Genomic DNA, 23,787 nt, shown 5'->3' on the forward strand with positions numbered 1-23,787 from the left:
CGCCTAGTTCCAGGATCCACCAGGCACATGCTTTGAGGAAAAGTCGCTCAACTCGAAACATTAACTCTGATTTCTCTCCACTGATGCCACCAGACCTGCTGAGCTTTTCCAGTAATTTCTGTTTTTGTTTCCAATTTACAGCATCCACAGCTCTTTCAGTTTTTGTTTAGTATTTAACACATGGTCTGCTAGCAGTCTGTCTACCTCTTAAGTGCTGTTATTCAGATCTATGGCTGTTGCATTATTCTGAGCTACCCATTCCTTTTTGAGAAAATTGTTCTTCAGCAACTTAGTACTGAAACAGGCCAAAATGGATCTGACTTTGTAAGATGAGCAGCATTTACAGAACTGGCAAAGTTTCAATGCTGCTGGAACAGATGGTGGTCTACAACCTCAGTTTATAAGTGGCCATGATTCTCTTAGCTAACAAACAACGCATTTCCAGAGGTCAATTTTTCTATCTCCTTCTAAATGTTTAAATAATTGTTCAATGATAGAGTGAAGACTTTCATCTTTCAAGATTAGAGTATCTAGATTTACAGTGAGAGGGAAAAGATTTGGGGGAGACCCAAGGGGTAACTTTTTCTCACAGAGGGTGGTGCTTATCTGGGACAAGCTGCCAGAAAAAGTGGTGGACGCAGTCCAAACACAACCTTTAAGAGGCATCTGAATAGGTATATGAAGAGGTTAAAGGAAAAAAAGGTACCAAAAGCTGGCAAATGGGACTAGGTCAGATAGGGATGTCTGGTTGGCGCAGATGAATTGAACTGAAGGTTCTAGTTTCGTGTTATGATTATGACTGAACGGTGGAGAAAACTCAATGGGCCAAATAGCCTAACTCTGCCCCTATATCTTATGATCTTGTAGTCAATCACATTTCTGTGGGTCTGGAATTACATAGTCCAGACCAGTTATGGATGGCAGACTTCCTCCCCTCAAGTACAGTTGGTGAAACAGGTGAGTCTTTACAACAACTGACAGCAGTTACAAGGCCACCATTAGATTAGTTCTTTATTACTTTTTTGTTTATTTGAACTCAAAAGTTCACAAACTGCCATGGCATCAAAAAACTCGTCTCCAGAGCATTTGTCTCAGGCTCTGGATTGCAGCGGTCATGACATTACCTTAAGTGCACCATCTCCCCCTAGTGGCCTCAAGTCCAATATCCTGTTACTTGGCGCAAACCTTGATAGCCTGTTGGTCATAGATCTATTCATCCAACCCAGGTCTCAAGCATGCCACCAATACTGACCTATATTCCACACGCCCTCTCCCCTCAAATGCTCTGTACCCCGGAAATCCGTCTATCAATCTAAAGTTGGACAACTCAGTGAAGAATGTCAGCCAGTGTTGCTACTCCATTGTGTCTGAGAGTCTGTGCTGGTTTTGGACTATATATGTACAGCAACACAGCGCACAGGCGCAGACTCTTTGTATTAGTGCCATCGAATCCAGGACAAATGGCATTCGGGAAGCTCATACCCAGGATACAAAGAAAAATTCCAGACAATCATGGAAAATCTGGGATGGTTGGTCACCAAGTACTGAGTGGAAAATGGTTGTCAATATTCTCCATTAAGACACAGTCGAAATTGTAATTTGTGCCAGGTATAGAAAGACTGTCAGCACCTGTGAAACCATATCCTGACCAGAAATCTCACTATTCCAGAATCAATATTAAAATGCAACAAATAGGAAGGATAAAGGGGTTGTACAGTGCCTACTTTACAAAGTCGATCACCACTGTATCATGGAAATATATCACTGTTCCTCTACGACCACTGGGATAAGTTCCCTTCTTTATGGCATTCTGGGTGCATCTATACCAAATGTTCTGCAGGGGTTTTAGAACGTAACTCACCTTCTCGAGGGTAACAAGAAATAAGCAATCAACTGGCCCAGCCTGCGATGCTTACATCCCATGAATGAATGAAAAAGAAAATAAGGTCTTAAGGAGAGAATGATAATTTTACGACCTTTTTCAGCTGCTAACATGATGTACTTGCCTTGGGAACCAAATACTGTTCGTCGGTACTGGCAATTACGTAAGCTTCTGCTCGGCCAAGTTCATTCTGCGGAAAGTGTGCATTCATTTCATCACCATCAAAGTCAGCATTGTAGGCTTTACAGTTTGCATAATGAAGCCGCAGGACCTTCTCTCCCGGTAGGATACGGGCCCGATGGGCTTGGATGGATGGCCTGTGCAAAGTGGGTTGACGGTTCAGCAACAGAACATCTCCGTTTTTAATATGCCGGCAAACCTTTCAAAATGATATGAAATAGTTTATTATTTCCTTGTTAATAAGTCATATGGATGTATTAGATTGAAGCACTAGTTGATAATAATACATGTCTTTGATAGCACCCTCGTAGGATTCATGAATATTATTGCCCTCACTATTTCCACACCCTCCCTATCTCTAAAACTCAATTTTCACTCGCGTATCAAACACAACTATCCTCCAGTGCCACTTGAGGCTTAGATTTGAATATCTTGCCTTCTCTGGAAGGCCTCTATCAGTTCTTGTACAATAGGACAGGATAGAAGAAAAATCTCTCTCGGGTGTATATCTAACATTGTCATAAAGTCTGCCGACAAGGGGAATGCACAGAAGCATCCACCGCACTGGGGCGAAACCCCAACTTTCTGATACCACCTTCATTTTTACCAAGTTATGACAGTACCACTGAATACTATGGCATTGTCTCCAGGATTGTGACTGACCAAATCTCCTCTGAAGATCTTCTTTTCAGAGCCTTCAACATCACAGCTGATACACACAACCCAACTTTACCTCAAATTCCTCAAATGGGACTGCTTCGACAGGCCTATTATTTCACTCTGTCCCATCAAACTAAAAAATTTAATTGACTTTGATTCCAATTTCAATCAATCTCTCAGGTCAATGAGATTTCTCTTTCCTTAAACAACTTCAGTAATCAACTCTCAAGATTGGTGATCAAATAATGATCATTATCAAGTCCATGACCACGAAAACTATACTTTCTCACAACTCGTTTTCTGTGCCAACTCTATCCCATTCTACCAGATTCTCTACTTCAGTCATGTTGTTCAGGTGTTGCCATCTCCCAAACTAGAACTTCTGCTACATCTTCTTTTATCCTTGACCAAGGATTCATCCCAACCATGGCTGACTTGGCCCTTAACCATATCTGGTCCAATTCAGTTCTCATCCCATTTCCTCCCTCCTAAAACCACATGTGGTTGCAACCTGCCAGCCTCCATACTTCATGACTGATCTGCTGCAAAGTGCATCAGCTCCTGTTTGGTGATTCCATTACACACATCATCCACTCCCATCAACATTCTGAAGTATGTTCCCTCCCTTGTCATACCCAACACCAACTCTCTTTTCTATGTCACCTTTCCATGCAAGCATAAGAGAACCAACATTTGCCCTTTTACCTTCTCTATCCTCACCATCCAGGACAGGAGTATCACTAACTGTGAGACTAAGGTTAGACAATTTCATAGAATGGTAGAACAGGCTTGAGGAGCTGAACATAGTACCCCTGTTCCTAGGCAAAAGGAGCTGAATAAAAGTCAAAACATTTGCTGTTCTTAAACTTGCAAAAGTTTTGAAAAATCACTCTGCTGTGCCCAGATTTTCCAGCCAGATGCATCCCATTAAGATCATCAGCACTCAGTTTTTACTGTCACAAACCAGATGCAATTTATCATCCCATCACAAATTAATCTTTAATCAACTATCAATGAAGTCAGGCTGCTCACTTGTCAGTAAAATCTTTACAATTCTGTCCTTATACCTCCCCTGTTGAAGGGCTCAATCTACTCCTTTCAAGTGATGCAGGGATTTATTTGCATTGTTTCAATTCAGTACAGTTGCATTTGTTGTTCAAGACATCATACTGCTTTTTTTGTAGAACGAAACACAGACTGGGGGATCATCTTGTAGAACACCTGCCATTCATACCTGTGTGGGCACATCTTTTGTTTAGACTCTAATGGCAAGATAACTGAAGCCCAAATGTAAGGTGAGAAGAGAAACTGAGGAAAAAAAACACACCTGTCCCATTGTGCTATGACATTAAGCTGCTGATTTCACTATCTACCCAGAAGGCTGCAGAATGCTAACTTGAAAGATGAAGTCACATTCCTTGAGCTGCATGCATTGAGCTGGTTTCTTTAGTCAGTCACTGAAATCAAAATATTAATGCTTCTTTCTTCTCCAATGATGCTGCCAAAGCTACTGAATTTCTCTTTTGGTTCTTTACTCATCCTGTTAGCACTCACTTGGACTAGCACCAAATTTTTGTCATTTAATATCTCCTGTCCTCCACCTTATCACAGATCTTCACTTTTGTTTTTCCTCCATCCTACTCACATCTACTCAAAATATTTCTAATTTCCATCAGTTCCAACGAAAGGTCTGCGACCTGAAATGTAAACTCAGTTTTTCTCTCCATAGATGCTGCCACACCAGCAGAGTATTGCCAGCATTCTGTCCTTTGATTATTAACTCACTTGAACCTATTTGTGACTCTGTGCAAAATAAATAAGACAACATTTCCTCAGTTTTACTTGTAAATGGCATCCACTTACAATTTTCATGCCTAAGCTCTGTTCACCGGTGCTTGGTGTTAACAGTTGTTTGGCAATGGCTTCTCTCTGGGTTGGGTTGGATGCACTCAGAATAGTACGAGACCCATCTTCATTGATTACCATAGAAGCCCCAGGATGTGCATTCGGCCCATTTAATACTGCCTGCCTCAGCTCTTGCACATTCCATGGTGTCACTGGCTGAGGATAGGTCAGCTTTGTAGCAAAAACCTTGTAAGAGAAAGAAAAGTGAGCACACATATACATATTACATGACATGCATTAGCCAATTTCCAGCAGTTCAGTGAGCCCCAGTTTAAAAGCTGACAGAAGCTGACCAAAGTCTCTCTATTGCCACTGTCTGCTGTAATGCCAACAGCAGGACAAGATTTGGTCCAGCTTCAGTGAGCTATTCACTCTCAGCCATGAGGAGGTTGAGAAGTGGAGACTTTTAACAGCCTCATTCATTTGGTTTGGACATCCACTGTGTAAACAAAGAACAAAGAACACGACATCCACTGTGTAAACAAAGAACAAAGAACAAAAAATTACAGCACAGGAACAGGGCCTTTGGCCCTCCAAGCCTGCGCCGATCGAGATCCTTTGTCTAACCTATCATCTATTTTCTAAGGGTCTGTGTCCATTTGCTCCGTGCGCATCCGTGTACCTGTCCAAATATATCTTAAAAGACGCTAACGTGTCTGCATCTACCACCTCCGCTGGCAAAGCGTTCCAGGCACCCACCACCCTCTGTGCAAAGAACTTTCCACGCATATCTCCCTTAAACATTCCTCCTCTCACTTTGAACTCATGACCCCCAGTAATTGAGTCTCCCAATCTGGGAGGGGGGGGGGGGGGGGAAGCTTCTTGCTATCCACCTTGTCTATACCCCTCATGATTTTCTAGACCTCAATCAGGTCTCCCCTCAATCTCCGTCTTTCTAATGAAAATTATCCTAATCTACTCAACCTCTCTTCATAGCTACCACCCTCCATACCAGGCAACATCCTGGTGAACCTCCTCTGCACCCTCTCCAAAGCATCCACATCCTTTTGGTAATGTGGCAACCAGAACTGTACACAGTACTCCAAATACGAACCAAAGTCCTATACAACTGCAACATGACCTGCCAACTCTTGTACTCTATACCCTGTCCAATGAAGGAAAGCATGCCATATGCCTTCTTGACCACCCTACTGACCTGCATTGTCACCTTCAGGGAACAATGGACCTGAACACCCAGATCTCTCGGTTCATCAATTTTCTCTAGGACTTTTCCATTTACTGTATAGTTCGCCCTTGAATTTGATCTTCCAAAATGCATCACCTTGCATTTGCCCGGATTGAACTCCATCTGCCATTTATCTGCCCAACTCTCCAGTCTATCTATATTCTGCTGTAATCTCTCTCTGACAGTCCCATTCACTATCTGCTACTCCACCAATCTTAGTGTCATCTGCCAACTTGCTGATCCGACCACCTACACCTTCCTTCAAATCATTTACATATATCACAAACAGCAGTGGTCCCAGCACAGATCCCTGTGGGACACCACTGGTTGCCACTGGTTTCCAATTTGAGAAACTCCCTTCTACTACTACTCTGTGTCCTGTTGCCTAGCCAGTTTTTTTATCCATCTAGCTAGCACACCCTGGACCCCATGTGACTTCACTTTCTCCATCAGCTTGCCATGGGGAACCTTGTCAAATGCCTTTCTGAAGTACATGTATATGACATGTACAGCCTTTCCCTCATCAATCAACTTTGTCATATCCTCAAAGAATTCTATTAAGTTGGTAAGACATGACCTTCCCTGTACAAAACCATGTTGCCTACACTGATAAGCCCATTTTCTTCCAAATGGGAATCGATCCTATCCCTCAGTATCTTCACCAGTAGCTTCCCAACCACTGACGTCAGGCTCACCAGTCGATAATTACCTGGATTATCCTTGCTACCCTTCTTAAACAAGGGGACAACATTAGCAAGTCTCCAGTCCTCTGGGACCTCACCCGTGTCTAAGGATGCAAAGGTATCTGTTAAGGCCCCGGCTATTTCCTCTCTCGCTTCCCTCAGTAACCTGGGATAGATCCCATCCGGACCTGGGGACTTGTCCACCTTAATGTCTTTTAGGATACCCGACACTTCCTCCTCTTTCCTTATGTCAACTTGACCTAGAGTGTCCAATGAACACAATGAGACTACACTCTAGACAGAAATGCCTCAGGATTTAGCATCGTCTTCAAAGCTTTCAGATACTAAGCTATGTCCAAGCATCTACAGGCCTTGAAGTCCAAGAGGGGAAAAAAAAGTAAGGAATTGCAAGTCTTAGTTATTTAATTACTGAAGAGACTTAAACTTAAATTTGACATGTTATGTACACACATCTTGTCCAGTTTGTCACAGAAACATAAAGATAGGAGCAGAATGAGGCCATTCAGCCCTTCAAGCCTGCTTCGTCATTCTTCACGATCACAACTGATCATCCAACTCAATAGCCTAATCCTGCTTTCTCCCCAAAGCCTTGGATTCCATTCGCCCCGAATGCTATATCTAATCACCTCTTGAACACGTTCAATTTACTTGAGACATCCACAAAACATTTGAAAATATTGTCTATCAGACTGCAAACAGAACTAAAATTAACTACATTTTGAAATGTGATCACTATCATTTGTTAGGCAAATCTAGCAGCCAATATGCTGCAAGATCACATCAACAATAATGAGATGAAGGACAAGTTGTTAACGTTGGCCAGGATATTCACCATTCCTCACATCCACCATCTGCATCTGTTTACACTTACCTGTGTAACCCAACGAGGCTTCAGTTCAACATCACATCGGGAAGGCAGCAAGTCTAGCTCAACATGACCTGAGGAAGTGATTCATTTGGTCTTTGATGTTTCAATTTTTTATGAAAGGCCTGAATATCAGAACAAAGGGTTTACTTGTACTCATTACCTCATCCTTCTAGGTGGTGACACTGAGTTTGGAGGTACTGCATAAGCAGGTGGTGAAGACACAAATTTAATCCAGCAAAAGGTAAATTTCAAAGTAATTTGAAGGAATCTTCAAGGACATTTCATACTTTGTGAATTTCCTGGATGAAGTAAGCAGAAAAGCAAAGACTACAAACTTTCAAAACACAGCTGGATGCTACTCGGAAGAGCAAATTGTCAGGATACCAAGTTTCAATGATTGAATAAAGTTGTCTGTTGTTTGTCCCTCTATTTCTTTTGGTCCATTCGTTCTATGTGAGCCACATACTGATAGTTACTGAATGAATCAAGATGTTTTTTAAAATGGATGTGAGTTTGCTCGCTGAGCTGGAAGGTTAGTTTTCACACGTTTCGTCAACATTCTAGGTAACATCATCAGTGAGCCTCCAACAAAACGCTGGTGTTATGTCCTGATTTCTATTTATCTGTTTAGGTTTCCTTGGGTTGGTGATGTCATTTCCTGCATTTGGTGATGTCATTTCCTGTTCTTTTTAATCAGAGGTTGGTAGATGGGCTCTAAATCAATGTGTTTGTTGATGGAGTTCCGGTTGGAATGCCATGCTTCTAGGAATTCTCGTGCGTGTCTCTGTTTGGCTTGTCCTAGGATGGATGTGTTGACTCAATCAAAGTGGTGTCCTTCCTCATCTGTAATGTAAGGATACTAATGATAGTGGGTCATGTCGTTTTGTGGCTTGTTGATGTTCATGTATCCTGGCGGTGAGCCTGTTTGTCAAATGTTAGTGTTTGTCACAGTTCTTGCAAGGTATTTTGTAGATGATGTTCATTTTGCTTGTTGTCTGTATAGGATCTTTTAAGTTCATTAGCTGCTGTTTTAGTGTGTTGGTGGGTTTATGGGCTACACAAACCCACCAACACACTAAAACAGCAGCTAATGAACTTAAAAGATCCCATACAGACAACAAGCAAAACGAACATCATCTACAAAATATCTTGCAAGAACTGTGACAAACACTACATTGGACAAACAAGCAGAAAGCTAGCCACCAGGATACATGAACATCAACTAGCCACAAAGCGACATGACCCAACAATACTATCCTTACATACAGATGAGGAAGGACACCACTTTGATTGAATCAACACATCCATCCTAGGACAAGCCAAACAGAGGCACGCACGAGAATTCCTAGAAGCATGGCATTCCAACTGGAACTCCATCAACAAACACATTGATTTGGAGCCCATCTACCAACCTCTGATAAAAAGAACAGGAAGTGACATCACCAAACACAGGAAATGACATCACCAACCCAAGGAAACCTAAACAGACAAATAGAAATCAGGACATAACACCAGCGCTTCGTCGGAGGCTCACCGATGATGTTACCTAGAATGTTGACGAAATGTCGGAAAACTAACCTTCCAGCTCAGCGAGCAAACTCACATCCAGAAACTCAACCTGAGCTACTAATCTTCTCAAAACTTGCTCGCATTTATTTTAAATCTTTTACATATAGGTCTGTCTCTCACACTTTTCAGATTGCTTTCCACCTGTCCAATTGATTTCCAAGGACATCAGAAACTTGCAGTCTGGACAGAACTGTAAAATCCTTATTTTCATTCTTTTCCCCATGACTCTTAACCCACAACTAAATCTATAATACCATAAGAATAGCCACTCCTACTTATGTATCATGACAGATCTAAATCATGAATACCATTGGAATGCCAATCTCATTGGTATTGATGTACATGTCAGGGCAGATGACGGAACGGGCTGCATAATCCACACGTTTTCCCATCATGTGTTTGCGGAAGAGGCCATCCTTCTTCTCCAGGATCTGAGTTTAAGAAAAGTGTAATCTTTAGAAGCGGAAATGTCACTTCCTACTTGTTCACCCACACAAAAGACTCGAAACATGAACTTGCTTCTAATGTGCCCTTTCACTATGAACAGAATAGGAAATAGTATTACAAAACTGTGAATGTAGTTTTACTTTATTGCTAATCCCACTACCATCTCTAATGAAGAGGTCTGGTGCCTTCAGTATTCTACCCAACCTGCATACTTCACAGTGGATAATGCTGTGCAGACGCCGTGCAGTAAGGCAGCAGGTTAGATCTTAATGTTACTTAATGCTCATGCCGAGGTTGCCAAGGCAACACTCCAGCCAAACAGAATTGTTAGTCAACTCCACTGAGCTAAGCAATCAGCACCCTTTCCCCATATACAAACTGTCTGGATCGTTTGAAATTTGGAATTAATGTGTTTTCCTGATAACTGCAAGATGGTTTGCAACATATCTCTCTTTTCCACAATACTTATGTACTGTATTACCAAGCCACTATTCACAATTCTTCACCCAGATGCTCTTCTTTACTTAAAATATTGGTTGTTCCCAACTTTCATGTGAAGCTGTCAACCCATTGACTTCCATGACATGACTCGTAAACTTTTATATTCTGGTTACAATGGTAAACTTTAAAAACCACAACAATGAATAGCTCAGCTTTAGGTAGCTAGTCACCAACATGCACATTTCACTGTTGCCTCAAGCAATCTATCTGTGGAGAGATTTTGTTAATCAATATTCTTTAAAAATGTTATGTCATGTCATATTTGGTACTAGCAACCCAATTCATGGAATAAATTACAGGAAAGTAGAATACAACAATTGTTTACATCTCCAGCATACCTGACGGATACCTGGAAACTTGTCTGTAATCAGCTTGTCCATATCACTGTCAAAAACAATGTTGACATGACTTTGAAGGTGTATCCAGGCACTGTAAAGTTTGTCTGTCAACGTCTGCCCAGGAATACCAGCTAAAAAGGCAAGGTCCATCCTGGTTGGTGTGTTCTCGTCTGGCTGAAAATTCAGTAAACAGTATTTATAGTGAAGTCTGTCACCTCTCTTAAGGAAGGTAATCACCTTGAAGTCTTACTTCTGCTTCTGCCCACAGTTGCTGCCAGATTTGTTGTTTTAATTTCAGATTTCCAGCATCTGCGAATTTTTTTTTTTTAAAAACTATTTTTTTGTACTGTTGTTCGTTTGTACGCACACATGCCCATTGTCTGTCTGCCTCTCCCTCACCCTGTCTAAATGGTCATCATTTTTGTGAACTTTGACAGTTTCTTAAATTCATTAAATGGGATGAGGACATCGCTGACTAGGAAACATTTATTGCCCAGCCTAATTGCCCAGAGGGCAGTTCAGAGTCAACCACATTGCTGTGGTTCTGGAGTCACATGTAGGCCAGACGAGGGAAGGATGGCAGTTTCCTTCCCTAAAAGACATTAGTGGCCCAGATGGGTTTTTCCTGATAATCAGCAATGAATTCATGGTCGATTTCAGATATTTTTATTGAATTCAAATTCCACCATTTGCCGTGGTGGGATTTGAACCCAGGTCCCCAGGACGTTATCTGGGTCTCTGGATTAATTGTCCAACAATAGTACCACTAGGCCATTGCCTCCCCTGAGCAGTTAACCAACGTTCAGACTGTGTGCAACAATACATCAGAACCTGTGTCTCACCTGATGATCAAACAACACATACTGTAAGCAGGGATCAATGAATGCAGATCAGGGGCCAGAACACACTTTTTCTGTGTCCTTGCAACAGACACAGAAGTCAACTGCAACTAACTCCTAATTGGCTGTCTCATCCAATGAGATCAGATATCAGACAAATGAGAAAGGGATAGATATAGACAAAACAGTCAGGACAACCTTTCAAACATAAAGACATAAACTAGGAACGAGGGTAGGCCATTGGGTCCCTCAGGCCTGCTTCGCCATTTAATAAAATAATGGCTGATCACGTTGTGGCCTCAAATCCACAAACCCACCATTAACACACAATTACAATGCCAGTGAAGAATCTTCCTCCCTTCCCTAAAAGTATTCAATGACCTCATCTCCATTGCTCTCAAGGGAAGAGTTCCAAAGGTACATTGCACTCACAATAAACCTCCTCTTCATCTCTGCCTTTACAGGGAGATTCTTTAGTTTTGAACTGTTTCCCTCAGCTCCAGTCTCCCACACAGAGTGAAACCAGCTTTTTAGCATCTACCCTCTCAGGACATATTGTTTCCACAAAATTACCTCTCATCTTGCCTAAAGGCAAGAACAGGCTATTCAGCCCTTCAAGCCTGCTCAGCCATGTGTTATGACCATGGCTGATCACCCAACTCAATAGCCTGTTTCTGCTGTTCCTCCATATCCTTTGATCTCCTAATCCCCAGGTCCAATTCCTTTTGGGAATCATACAATGTTTTGGTCTCGTCTGTGTTCTGCGGTAGCAAATTCCACAGGCTCACCGCTCTCTGGATGAAGAGATTTCTCCTCATCTCTGTCGCAAAAGGTTTACTCATATCCTTAGACTGTGACCAAACTGATACAGGCCTAGCCTGTCCAACCTTTCTTCATGAGATAACTTCATTCCAGCGATCGGCCAAGTCAACCCTCCCTGAACTGCTTCTCATGCATTCACATCTTTTCTTAAATAAGAACACTAAAACTGGACACATCACTCCAGCCTTATTACCTTTCTATCTAACTGCAGAAAAATATCCCTACTTTTGCTTTCCATTCCCTTACAATAAATGTCAACATTTCATTTGCTTTTCCAATCATTTGTGCCTGCATACATGATTCATGATTTATGACAAATGTCACTGGGACACTTTTGTTAACCAAGTTGTGTTCATCCAGCTCTACAGCTTGTTATCTCAGATTCGCCAGCATCTGCAGTTCTTACTATCTCTTCTGCAGAAAAATGCAGTTTTTCTCTCCTTCCTGCCATAGTGGACAAGTTCACATTTTCCCACATTATGCTTCATCTGTCAAATTCTTGCCCACTTACTGAACCTACTTACATCCCTCTGCAGATTCACGTCCACTACTTTCCTACGTATTTTTGTACTACCAGTAAATTTAGCAATGCTATATTCGGTCCCTACATCAAAGTCATTTAGGTAGATTGTAAATAATCAAGATACCAGCACCAATCTCTACAGCATACCATTTGTCACATCCTGTTAGCTCAAAAACGATAACTTGTGCCCACCTTCTGCTTTCTTTTAGCCAACAATCCATTAATATGTTACCCTGGACACGAGCTTTCATGCTTTCTGCCGAAAGCATATTGATACATAAGGAACAGTTATCCCTAATTAATCAAAATCATTCTTCATAAATAAATTATTGCCAACAAGTAGAAAAATGTTCCCTCCTGGGTAAGGTTTTCATTACAGCATTGTGTGCGAGCTTCAGCATGAGAGAGGGGAAAAATTAGGCAGAAAGTAACTGAAGCTAGAGATCATTTGAGAACGTAACTAGAAGGATGAAAAAGGAGAGCCTGAAAATGACATTTACTTGGATTTCCAAAAGGCATGTGATAAGGTTAACATTCACGACAAGGGTCACGAAGTAATAGATTAGCATGAATAAAAGATTGGTTGACACAAAGGAAGCAGACTGCAGAGGTGATTGGGACATCAACAAGTTGCTGAGGTGTTCCTTTATTCTTTTTACAGGAGGTGTGTGTCATTTGCAAAGTCAGCATTTGTTGACTGTTCCTAGCCGATTGACTTGCTCAGTCATATCAGAGAGAAGAGTCAATAACATCACTGTGGGTCTGGGCTCTCATTTCGGCCAAATCAGGGAAGGATGGCAGATTGTTTTCCCTATAGCTGTGCTTAAACTATTTTTAGTTAGTTACCACAAGCTAGCTTCAATATATTTCAAACAAACATATTAAAAAAAACCTTACAACAGGTATTTCTGATATCTTCTCAGTGTGAACGGACTGTACTGTCTTGACTTGCTCTTGTGCCATTAGAGCCAGAAGCTTGTGTATCACTTGAACATCTTTCATTACAGCTTGTAGATTAACCGTTTGACCATTGGTGAACATCTGGTCTCCAAGCCGATTGACCGGGCGAAATCTATTGATTACAAAAGAAAAAGGGATCATGTTCCACAAAAACATAAATCATTCTAAAAATCTGCTGTGGCATTTTTACACCAACTGTACTGGAAAGGTTACTGTTCCCCACCAAGAGTTCTGAGGACTATGACTTGCAATGAATGCATGCTTTTTTTTAAAAATGTGAAAATGTTGCAACATAGTTAAATGACATTACTACTTGGTACCACATTGCCATTTGCCATGACAAATTGACTCTTTACCTGGAAGGAGGCACAACAACAACGTCCAGAAAAAACATATCAAGGTTCCAGCTGGACTTAGCACTCCCATGTATTCTCAAGCCAGGAAATAAATATTTCAGGAAGAAGCCTAACGGAAGTAATAAATTGGTTTTAGTGAAGATCAAGGATACAGAATTTGCATATACCATTATTTCCTCAGCTTTTCTTAATACGTGCAGAGGCTGTCAAACATTTAGAGTAAAACTGCTTCTGAATTTAATTCACAGCAATTTAGTTTTAATTTCATTTCAGTGTTTTGTCTATAAACAGATCACTAACCTTGTTTGAGCCATTATACAGAACAAATTTACAACTTTGCAAGTTTGATTCCAATTACACTTGACCAAAGAGTCATGCATGTGCAGATCTGAAAATACCAATCCAATTTATAGCATGTATGCATTGTGTAAAATGCTAACTTGGCACAATTGACAATTTAGGAGCACAAGGCTATTTTTTGAGAAGTAGGTGAATTTCATTTGCTCAGGAGGACAGTTCAGTGGAAACTACACAAATTGTGCCGTCCCTGACTAGAGTCCCATTCATGGTTCAAGGCTTCAACTATTCGAACACTGATACTACTAGACTTTCTTTTAAAGAGCACAAAATATTTGCCTTTAGAATACCAAACAGAAATATTTTACTTTAAATCAGCAGCACACAATACAAGATAACATTTGTTTCACTGAAAGTCAAAGCAATTTATGTAAATGTGCAAGTAAATGCGCAATTTTTGATTTTGCCCCTCTCTTTATGTAAAGAATGCTTCTTCCCCCTTAACTTTTCCAGTCTTCTCAAGGGACAATAATCGCTGGTGTTTAAAAGAATTAGGACTTCACCTTGCAAGATCTCAAAGTCTGAAAAGATTTCAGGATATCAATTTGATGCAGTACGTAGTGAATGGCTGCTGTAGAGTTTAGAACTCAGAATCAAAGTGGCAGAATAAAAAGCTTGGCCATTTAGGACTGAGATGAGGAGGAATTTCTATATTCAGAAGTAACACTTCCATAGGAACACAGAAGCAGGAGTCCCCAGCCCCACCATTCAAAATCATGGTTAATTTAGTTCCAATAAGTCACAGCAGCCTGGAAGAAACCACCTGGGAGTTGGTCTACTTTAAAGTACTTTGAAAGGGCAATGCATTGAGGAAAAAAAAATGACCACATACAACATCGTAAGCGGAAGAATCAAAAACTGTGAATTTTTGGAATTCTCTAACCCAGAGGGCTGCAGTTCAAAATATGTTTTTGTTTTTCTTTCATGCGATGAGGGTATCCACGGCAAGCCAGTTGCTGTCCATCCCCAATTACTTTGGAAAAGATTATACTTCTACAGCCATTTCAGAGTGCAGTTAAGTGTCAGACACATTGCCATGGGTCTGAAGCTACATTCCATCTAATTATTTTTCTTTTATACACCATGTCTGAGATCTGTCGACAGCAGCAACTTGTGAAATTGGAAGTTAACTTGTCAGCACGTTGACAGATTGATTTGTCAGACCGATTTCATGAACACACAGCTGAGAGAGAATGCTGATCTGAACTCACATTTAAGACAAACTGGATGAGGCCAGATTTCCTTCCCTGACAACCATTAAGTGAGCCAGTTGGATTTTAATGACATGGTCATTAGCTTCATGGTCAACACTGCAGAGTTGTAGAGCTTTCGATTCCAGGCTTTTATTAACTCATTTTAAATTTCACCAGCTGTAAAACCCCACCTTTCTTAGAGAACATAGATAGAACATAGAACAGTACAGCACAGAACAGGCCCTTCAGCCCACAATGTTGTGCCGACCATTGATCCTCATGGATGCACCCTCAAATTTCTGTGACCATATGCATGTCCAGCAGTCTCTTAAATGACCCCAATGACCTTGCTTCCACAACTGCTGCTGGCAACGCATTCCATGCTCTCACAACTCTCTGCGTAAAGAACCTGCCTCTGACATCCCCTCTATACTTTCCACCAACCAGCTTAAAACTATGACCCCTCGTGCTAGCCATTTCTGCCCTGGGAAATAGTCTCTGGCTATCGACTCTATCTATGCCTCTCATTATCTTGTATACCTCAATTAGGTCCCCTCTCCTCCTCCTTTTCTCCAATGAAAAGAGACCGAGCTCAGTCAACCTCTCTTCATAAGATAAGCCCTCCAGTCCAGGCAGCATCCTGGTAAACCTCCTCTGAACCCTCTCCAAAGCATCCACATCTTTCCTATAATAGGGCGCCCAGAACTGGACGCAGTATTCCAAGTGCGGTCTAACCAAAGTTTTATAGAGCTGCAACAAGATCTCACGACTCTTAAACTCAATCCCCCTGTTAATGAAAGCCAAAACACCATATGCTTTCTTGATTGAACTCATGTCCTCAAAGCATTGGAAAGGGTCTGTGGACTATTAGTTCAATGACATTAGCACAATACCACCACCTCTCAGTTGAAGTATGGTCACCAGGAAAATCAAGAGTACAGCAGAGGATGGGAAAATGAAGCTGGTGCAAAAGATCAACCATAATCCTACCAAACGGCCAAGCAGGCTCACAGAAGAACATGGCAAACACCTACTCTTATGCTCATGTTGTCACTCCTTGCCTCCTCTTCAGCTTTGTACATTGCTCTGCTCATCTTACCAGAGGAGGTAGAGTCAGAACATCCGCTACACCTCATTTCAAATAGACCAGCATTGTGGTACTAAGCCAGGCTAATGCCTATACACTTACAGACTGATGATTAACACCACGAAAAGTCCAACTGAGTAATGAAAACTATAACTGCATGGGTTAAGTTGAAAATGCAACACTATGATTAAAGACGCAATCAACTGAGTTCAGCTCGAATGTAATGGAGGAATCTATGCGGACACTACATGATCAAAGATCATAAACGGATGTATGCCTGAGTCAGCTGTACAATGAGGAGATCCGCCATGGATTGCCAGCACAAACTCTTCCCCTTAATTCCAAATAATTATTACCTTCACATGTAGATGGGAAGGTTGCAAACGATAAACATTTGTAACTGCATTGCAGGCTTGTCAAATTTCAAAAACCAAAAATAGATATTTACTGTTTAACAGGAATTTTCCACCTCCAGCAAATGCACCAAGCATCCTTTATGCATAATTAAATTCGCTCTACCACGCTCTCCAAAGTTGTCATTAGTCCCCCTAAAGGCAGACACATAAACCATTTACCATCATTTTTCCACAGTTCCAACACGTGATCTTTGGCAGTAGTGGGAGTCAGAAATCCTCGTTTTCCTAACAGCGAATCATCAAGACCTTGTCAAAAAGATGTAACCAGAATTATAATTGTTTGTCTTAAGACATGATAAAATATGAAAAAAAATGAGGAATTGTTTATAAAGCATTTTAGACATTCTCAGCATATTGCAAATCATACTAGAACTAACAATTAGTCTTGAAGTATACCCACTGTTAGGTAGGAAAACTTGATAAATACGAACACAGTAAGGTCTCACAAATAGCAGTACAATAAATTACAAATTAATCCAGTCACCTATTCAATCACAACTACAGCATCTCGAGCAATGGCTTCTTTTGTTCATTTCAAAATCCCTTTTCAACCTCAATACAACAAATCTCTCCAACATTTTCATGTCACATAACAGCAGCACCACTCACTACGTATCCAAAGCTCTCTATTCCTCTGACCTCTGAGTACTCGACCTTCACCTCACCACTGGCCCTAATGCCTTCTGCCTCTTAGGTTCTATTGAATGGAATTTCATCCCTAAACTGCTTTACCACTTCACTTGCTGCTTTTATTTTAACAAAACTTTGGGATCACATTCTCCAATACTGCTTTCTTTAGCTTGAAGTCCATTTTTTAAGATTACATCTTTGGGAATCACTGTGGTAGGTTGCAATTCATGTTGTAGATCTGTGTTATGGTGCTGGCTGTGGGGTGAATGTTGGTCAATACACCTTGAATTCTTTTACATTCATACTAAAATGACAAATGGGGCATCGATTTAAGAGTTGAAGTCATACCTCCATCAATGCAGCAATCTATCAGTAGTGTAGTGGAGCATGAGACCTGATTATGAGCTCAGGTCTTGGATGAGTAGTTTGAAATTCCAGATCAAAAGTCAAGAGTAGCAGGGGAATGAAATAGAATGAAACAAACTAAATAAAACAATTGCTGCATTTACCAGTCTGCAGTTGTAGGAGAAATATTCAAATTGACAATGCTAACTATATTAATGCTAATAAATAAAGAAATAGGTTAGCACAAGACAGAAAGGAAAAACAGACCAAAAAGTGCCAGAGATAAAGTGTGGAGCTGGAAGAACACAGCAGGCCAAGCAGCATCTTAGGAGCACTAAGATGCTGCTTGGCCTGCTGTGTCATACAGCTCCACATTTTATTATCTCGGATTCTTCAGCATCTGCAGTTCCTATTATCTCTGATCACGGAAAGTGCCATTTCAGTTCCAGTTAAAATTTTGTTTTTTTTAACTACATGTAAGTGCTATTATTCATGACCAAATGACTTTTTCAAACATATTTCCTTGATGGTAAAATGGACATAGGTGTACATCAATGAAAAAGCAGTAATAAAAGCCAGAATAAATACTGGTAATGCTGAAAAATACTGCAGGGCTGGCAGTATCTGTGGCAAGAGAAAGAGTTAAAGTTTCATGCCAGATCCATTGAGTATTTCTAGCAATTTATATCTAGTTTCCAAAATTAAAAGTAGTTTGCTTTGATACAACTCCAGAATTTGATCAAAATATGCCAAATTAAAGGGTACTCCTAGCAGACTGTCTCACAGCACTGAGTGGGGAGGTTCATGCTGGTTGCTGCACATTACTGATACTGTTCAAATTGGATTTGACTGCATCGTACATTATTTTTCATTAGTGTTCTGAAACATTTGTGAAGTTCTTTTTGAAATCTTTAGACATTACATGGAAAGCACAATACCCAATCCAAACTCATCAGCTGTAGAAAGGTGTGGTGCACAAATAACTTTATGCAGACTTACCTCCACTGTCTTTAACAGCCTCGTCTGTGTCTTTATTCTCTTTGACTTTCAGAGCAGTTGTGGGGTATGTCACAATTAGTTTGCTGTTGTGTTCTTTCCGCACAACTGATTTACCAGCGCTACAGAGAAGGTAAATAAGAAATTTTATTACTCCAATACTTCATTATCACCTCAGTCTAATCAGCAAACACAAAAAACATTTTTCCAACTGTAATACATTTATTTTCAGACATCAGAAGTAATTTTTCTCTGCATCTTTCGATCCTCAAAATGACTTTAAATAGGCTACAATTGACCCCACTTTTCTGTCTATTTCTCTGTTTACAGTGCTCCCTGGGTTACATATCTCTCGCTTCCAAGAGTGCAGATATACTGGTTACATGATTGGATCTCAAATAAAATCTTACATTTTCCTAAACTGAAACCCACAATCCCAAGCAAGCATTTCTGGCTCTTTACATCAATGCTTTACACAACCATAATATTTTTTTCCCCAAAGTGTATTATTGTCCATCTCCTGCTGGATTCTTCCTTATATGTTCACAATGCTTTCATGATTCATTTCCACTATCATTTCCAAAATTCCTATCCTGTCCTGTCCACCCCACCCAGATTGATAGGGTTGTCAAGAAGGTGTACAGTGTGTTAGGTTTTATTGGTAGAGGGATTGCATTTTGGAGCCATGAGGTCATGTTGCAGCTGTACAAAACTCTGGTGCGGCCGCACTTGGAGTATTGCATACAGTTCTGGTCACCGCATTATAGGAAGAACGTGGAAGCATTGTAAAGGTGCAGAGGAGATTTACCAGGAGGTTGCCTGGTATGGAGCGAAGGTCTTATGAGGAAAGGCTGAGGAACTTGAGGCTGTTTTCGTTAGAGAGAAAAAGGTTAAGAGGTGACCGAATAGAGACATACAAGATGATCAGAGGGTTAGATAGGCTCTCACTGTCCACCCTTTCTCCTCAGATGGAGATGGCTAGCACAAGGGGACATAGCTTTAACTTGAGGGGTGATGGATAAAGGACAGATGTCAGAGGTAGGTTCTTTACTCAGAGAGTAGTAAGGGCGTGGAATGTCCTGCCTGCAACAGTAGCAGACTCGCCAAGTTTAAAAGCATTTAAATGTTCATTGGATAAACATATGGATAATAATGGAATAGTGTAGGTTAGACGGGCTTCAGTTTGGTTTCACAGGTCAGCGCATCATCGAGGGCCGAAGGGCCTGTACTGTGCTGTTGTGTTCTATGACTTCATAGCGTTTACCAAGTTTCCCTACTCACCTGGACACACCCTCCTGCTGCACATCTCCACAGTACTCTTGCCAGAAAAGCAAAATTCTTGCACTCATCGCTTTGAAATCCCCCAAATTCAACTCAGCAATACACTGCATGTACAAACTTAATTAAATTGTTTAAAAAAACTAAAACCTTATTTTTTTTATTATTCATTAATGGGATGAGTGTGTTGTGGCTAGATAGAATTTAATGCCCCTACCTAATTGCCCAGAGCATAGATCAGAGTCAACCACATTGCTGTGGGTCTGGAGTCATATGAAGGCCAGATTAGGCAAGGATGGCAGTTTCCTTCCCTATAGGACAGTAGTGAACCAGATGGATTTTTCTGATAATTGACATTAGATTCATGGTCATCATAAGATTCTTAATTCCAGATTTTGAAAAAAATTTAAATTCCACAATCTGCCACGGCAGGATTCCAACCCTGGTCCAACATTATTTGGGTCTCTGGATTTATAGCCCAGCGATAATGCCAGTAGGCCATCGCCTCCCCTTTTCTTTCTGCTTGGAGTTAAATTTCTGTGACTAAATTATTCCTGTCGTTCTTTGTTAATAGTAACGATTGGTTTCACATACTGCAATATTAACATAGAACACAATCCAGAAAAGATATAAATAATTACTTGCACGAGAACAAAAATGTTTTTTATCAGTGCCAGACGACTGGAGGATAGCAAATGTGGTTCCCCTGTTCAAGAAGGGGAGTAGAGACAACCCTGGTAATTACAGACCAGTGAGCCTTACTTCAGTTGTTGGTAAAGTGTTGGAAAACGTTATAAGAGATAGAATTTATAATCATCTAGAAAAGAATAATTTGATTAGGGATAGTCAGCACGGTTTTGTGAAGGGTAGGTCGTGCCTCACAAACCTTATTGAATTGTTTGAGAAGGTGACCAAACAGGTAGATGGGAGTAAACCGGTTGATGTGGTGTATTTGGATTTCAGCAAGGCATTCAATAAGGTTCCCCACAGTAGGCTATTGTACAAAATCCGGAGGAATGGGATTGTGTGAGATATAGCAGTTTGGATCGGAAATTGGCTTGCTGAAAGTAGACAGAGGGTGGTGGTGATGGGAAATGTTCATCCTGGAGATCAGTTACTAACGGTGTACCGCAAGGGTCGGTGTTGGGTCCACTGCTGTTTGTCATTTTTATAAATGACCTGGATGAGGGCGTAGAAGGATGGGTTAGTAAATTTGCAGACGACACCAAGGTCGGTGGAGTCGTGGATAGTGTAGAAGGATGTTGTAGGTTGCAGAGAGACATAGGTAAGCTGCAGAGCTGGGCTGAGAGGTGGCAAATGGAGTTTAATGCGGACAAGTGTGAGGTGATGCACTTTAGTAGGAATAACTGGAATGCAAAGTACAGGGCTAATGGTAAGGTTCTTGGTAGTGTAGATGAGCAGAGAGATCTCAGGTGACCATGTACACAGATCCTTGAAAGTTGCCACCCAGGTTGACAGGGCTGTTAAGGCATACAGTGTTTTAGCTTTTATTAATAGAGGGATTGAGTTCCAGAACCAAGAGGTTATGCTGCAGCTGTACAAAACTCTGGTGCGGCCGCACTTGGAGTATTGCGTACAGTTCTGGTCACCGCATTATAAGAAGGATGTGAAAGCTTTGGAAAGGGTGCAGAGGAGATTTATTAGGATGTTGCCTGGTATGGAGGGAAGGTCTTACGAGGAAAGGCTAAGGGACTTGAGGCTGTTTTCATAAGAGATAAGAAGATTGAAACATATAAAATAATCAGAGGGTTAGATAGGGTGGATAGGGAGAGCCTTTTTCCTAGGATGGTGATGGCGAGCATGAGGGGCCATAGCTTTAAATTGAGGGGTGAAAGATAGGGGACAGATGTCAGAGGTAGTTTCTTTACGCAGAGAGTAGTAAGGGAATGGAACGCTTTGCCTGCAACGGTAGTAGATTCGCCAACTTTAACTACATTTAAGTCGTCATTGGGCAAGCATATGGACGTACATGGAATAGTGTAGGTTAGATGGGCTTCAGATTGGTATGACAGGTCGGCACAAGATCGAAGGCCGAAGGGCCTGTACCGCGCTGTAATGTTCTATCAGTTCTAATTCACAAAAACACAAAGACGCAACGTTTAATATGTTAATTTGTGCTGAACTATCTGAACGCAGCTGGGGCAACAGGAAAAACTGCAACAGTTGAACCTGGCAAAGCTGACTGTCAGCATTACATTTCCTATTTGTTGCAACACGTCATGCTTTTCATCACAGGGCTGTTTCTAGAAAATGGCATTAATGCTCTTAGCACTTTGATCCTCAAGACAGTTGAGGTATCTGTGTTTGCAACAGCTGACATGCTCACTGACCGAGTACAGCTTCTAATGACCTCATTTCTATGTTAGAGCTTCCTGAGCCTCTTTGTCACTTTCCTTCATCTTGTTTCCATTAATTATATCCGATAATAATAGTTAGACTGAAGAAATAAGGTTCTTCAGTATACTACCTCCTGCTCTGCTATGTGCTAAATCTCTGGTGACCCTGAATGCCACCATTACAGCCAGTGCCAAGAATGAAGTGTCAACGAAGACGAAAGCTCAAGTAGTTTTTAATAATAAATTAATGCATATTTCATTCCTTTAATCATTATCTTTAGTCTGCAAGCATGAGCAACAAAACGCATATCAACTGGCTGTTGCCATTGGCGTTTATCCTAATGTACAATGTAATCACACCTAACATCATGGAGAGAAATCACTTACTGGCAGTTCGGGCACTTTCTTGATTTCATTTGATTTTTCCAGAAGTCTCCTATCAATTTATCCTTGCAGTCACTCACATTTTTCACCTTGCAACAAAACAGAATTGTAATGCAATATAAGTGTTACAACGTTTCAAAAATAAACTTTAATACATTTGTTCACAAGGCAGCATATTTTTGAAAATTTCCTCGCAATATTTCTCTGTCTATGTATTCATTAACTTGACTCTCTTTTCCCAAAGAGCCGCTTGTTCACGTCTTCGAGAACAACATCTCCATATTCAAACAATTCAATTGCACATGCTGTATGAAATCATATTTAGAAATAATTACTTGACTAAAAGTCATACGGGACTTGAACCACTTACACAACAGGAGGGTAGAAATAATAGTGACCAGCAGATGAGAGGAGGGGAGGGAACAGGTAGGTTGAAGGAGACACTTAAACTGAGGTGCAGCCCAAGTTTAGGAAAAGCATTTGTGATGATTGAGGTCTTTACCACTGTTGATGGGGTGGAGAGTAGGGTTAGAATTTGAGGAAAAGAAACAATTAGAGGCAGAATTTAGCCAGTGCAAGACAACAGGAGGAGGTTGGAACCTTCAGGAACTGAAAGGAGACGAAAAAAAATTGAAGAGCTTCGAATATGCCATCAGAATAAAAGACTGAATGAGGTCACACAAAACAGAGCAGACTAAATTGATTACCAAGTGTGAAGCTGGATGAACACAGCAGGCCTAGCAGCATCTCAGAAGCACAAAAGCTGACGTTTTGGGCCTAGACCCTTCAGCAGAAAAAGGGTCGAAGCCCGAAACATCAGCTTTTGTGGTCCTGAGATGCTGCTTGGCTTGCTTTGTTCATCCAGCTCCACACTTTCTTATCTTGGATTCTCCAGCATCTGCAGTTCCCATTATCTCAGACTAAATAATCACTGAATTATAACAAGACGGGCGGCACAGCGGGGGGCTGAGTGGTTAGCACTGCTACCTCATAGTGCCAGGCAC

General features: G+C 41.0%; 1 protein-coding gene across 2 annotated transcripts in view; it reads right to left on the reverse strand.

Moving 5' to 3' along the window:
- polr1a (RNA polymerase I subunit A) overlaps positions 1–23,787 on the reverse strand; it is a 132,284-nt gene that overhangs the window by 89,183 nt on the left and 19,314 nt on the right. For both annotated transcript variants that reach the window (XM_059650164.1, XM_059650156.1), the window contains exons 5-13: positions 22,787–22,872; positions 18,768–18,886; positions 16,953–17,039; positions 13,741–13,849; positions 13,322–13,496; positions 10,241–10,414; positions 9,263–9,385; positions 4,586–4,813; positions 2,007–2,261 (exon numbers count right to left, since the gene is read on the reverse strand). In XM_059650164.1, coding sequence (XP_059506147.1) covers positions 2,007–2,261; positions 4,586–4,813; positions 9,263–9,385; positions 10,241–10,414; positions 13,322–13,496; positions 13,741–13,849; positions 16,953–17,039; positions 18,768–18,886; positions 22,787–22,872 — 1,356 coding nt within the window. The remainder of the gene's footprint in view (positions 1–2,006; positions 2,262–4,585; positions 4,814–9,262; positions 9,386–10,240; positions 10,415–13,321; positions 13,497–13,740; positions 13,850–16,952; positions 17,040–18,767; positions 18,887–22,786; positions 22,873–23,787) is intronic.

This window comes from Stegostoma tigrinum, chromosome 1 (assembly GCF_030684315.1).
Source record: "Stegostoma tigrinum isolate sSteTig4 chromosome 1, sSteTig4.hap1, whole genome shotgun sequence".
Taxonomy (NCBI): domain Eukaryota; kingdom Metazoa; phylum Chordata; class Chondrichthyes; order Orectolobiformes; family Stegostomatidae; genus Stegostoma; species Stegostoma tigrinum.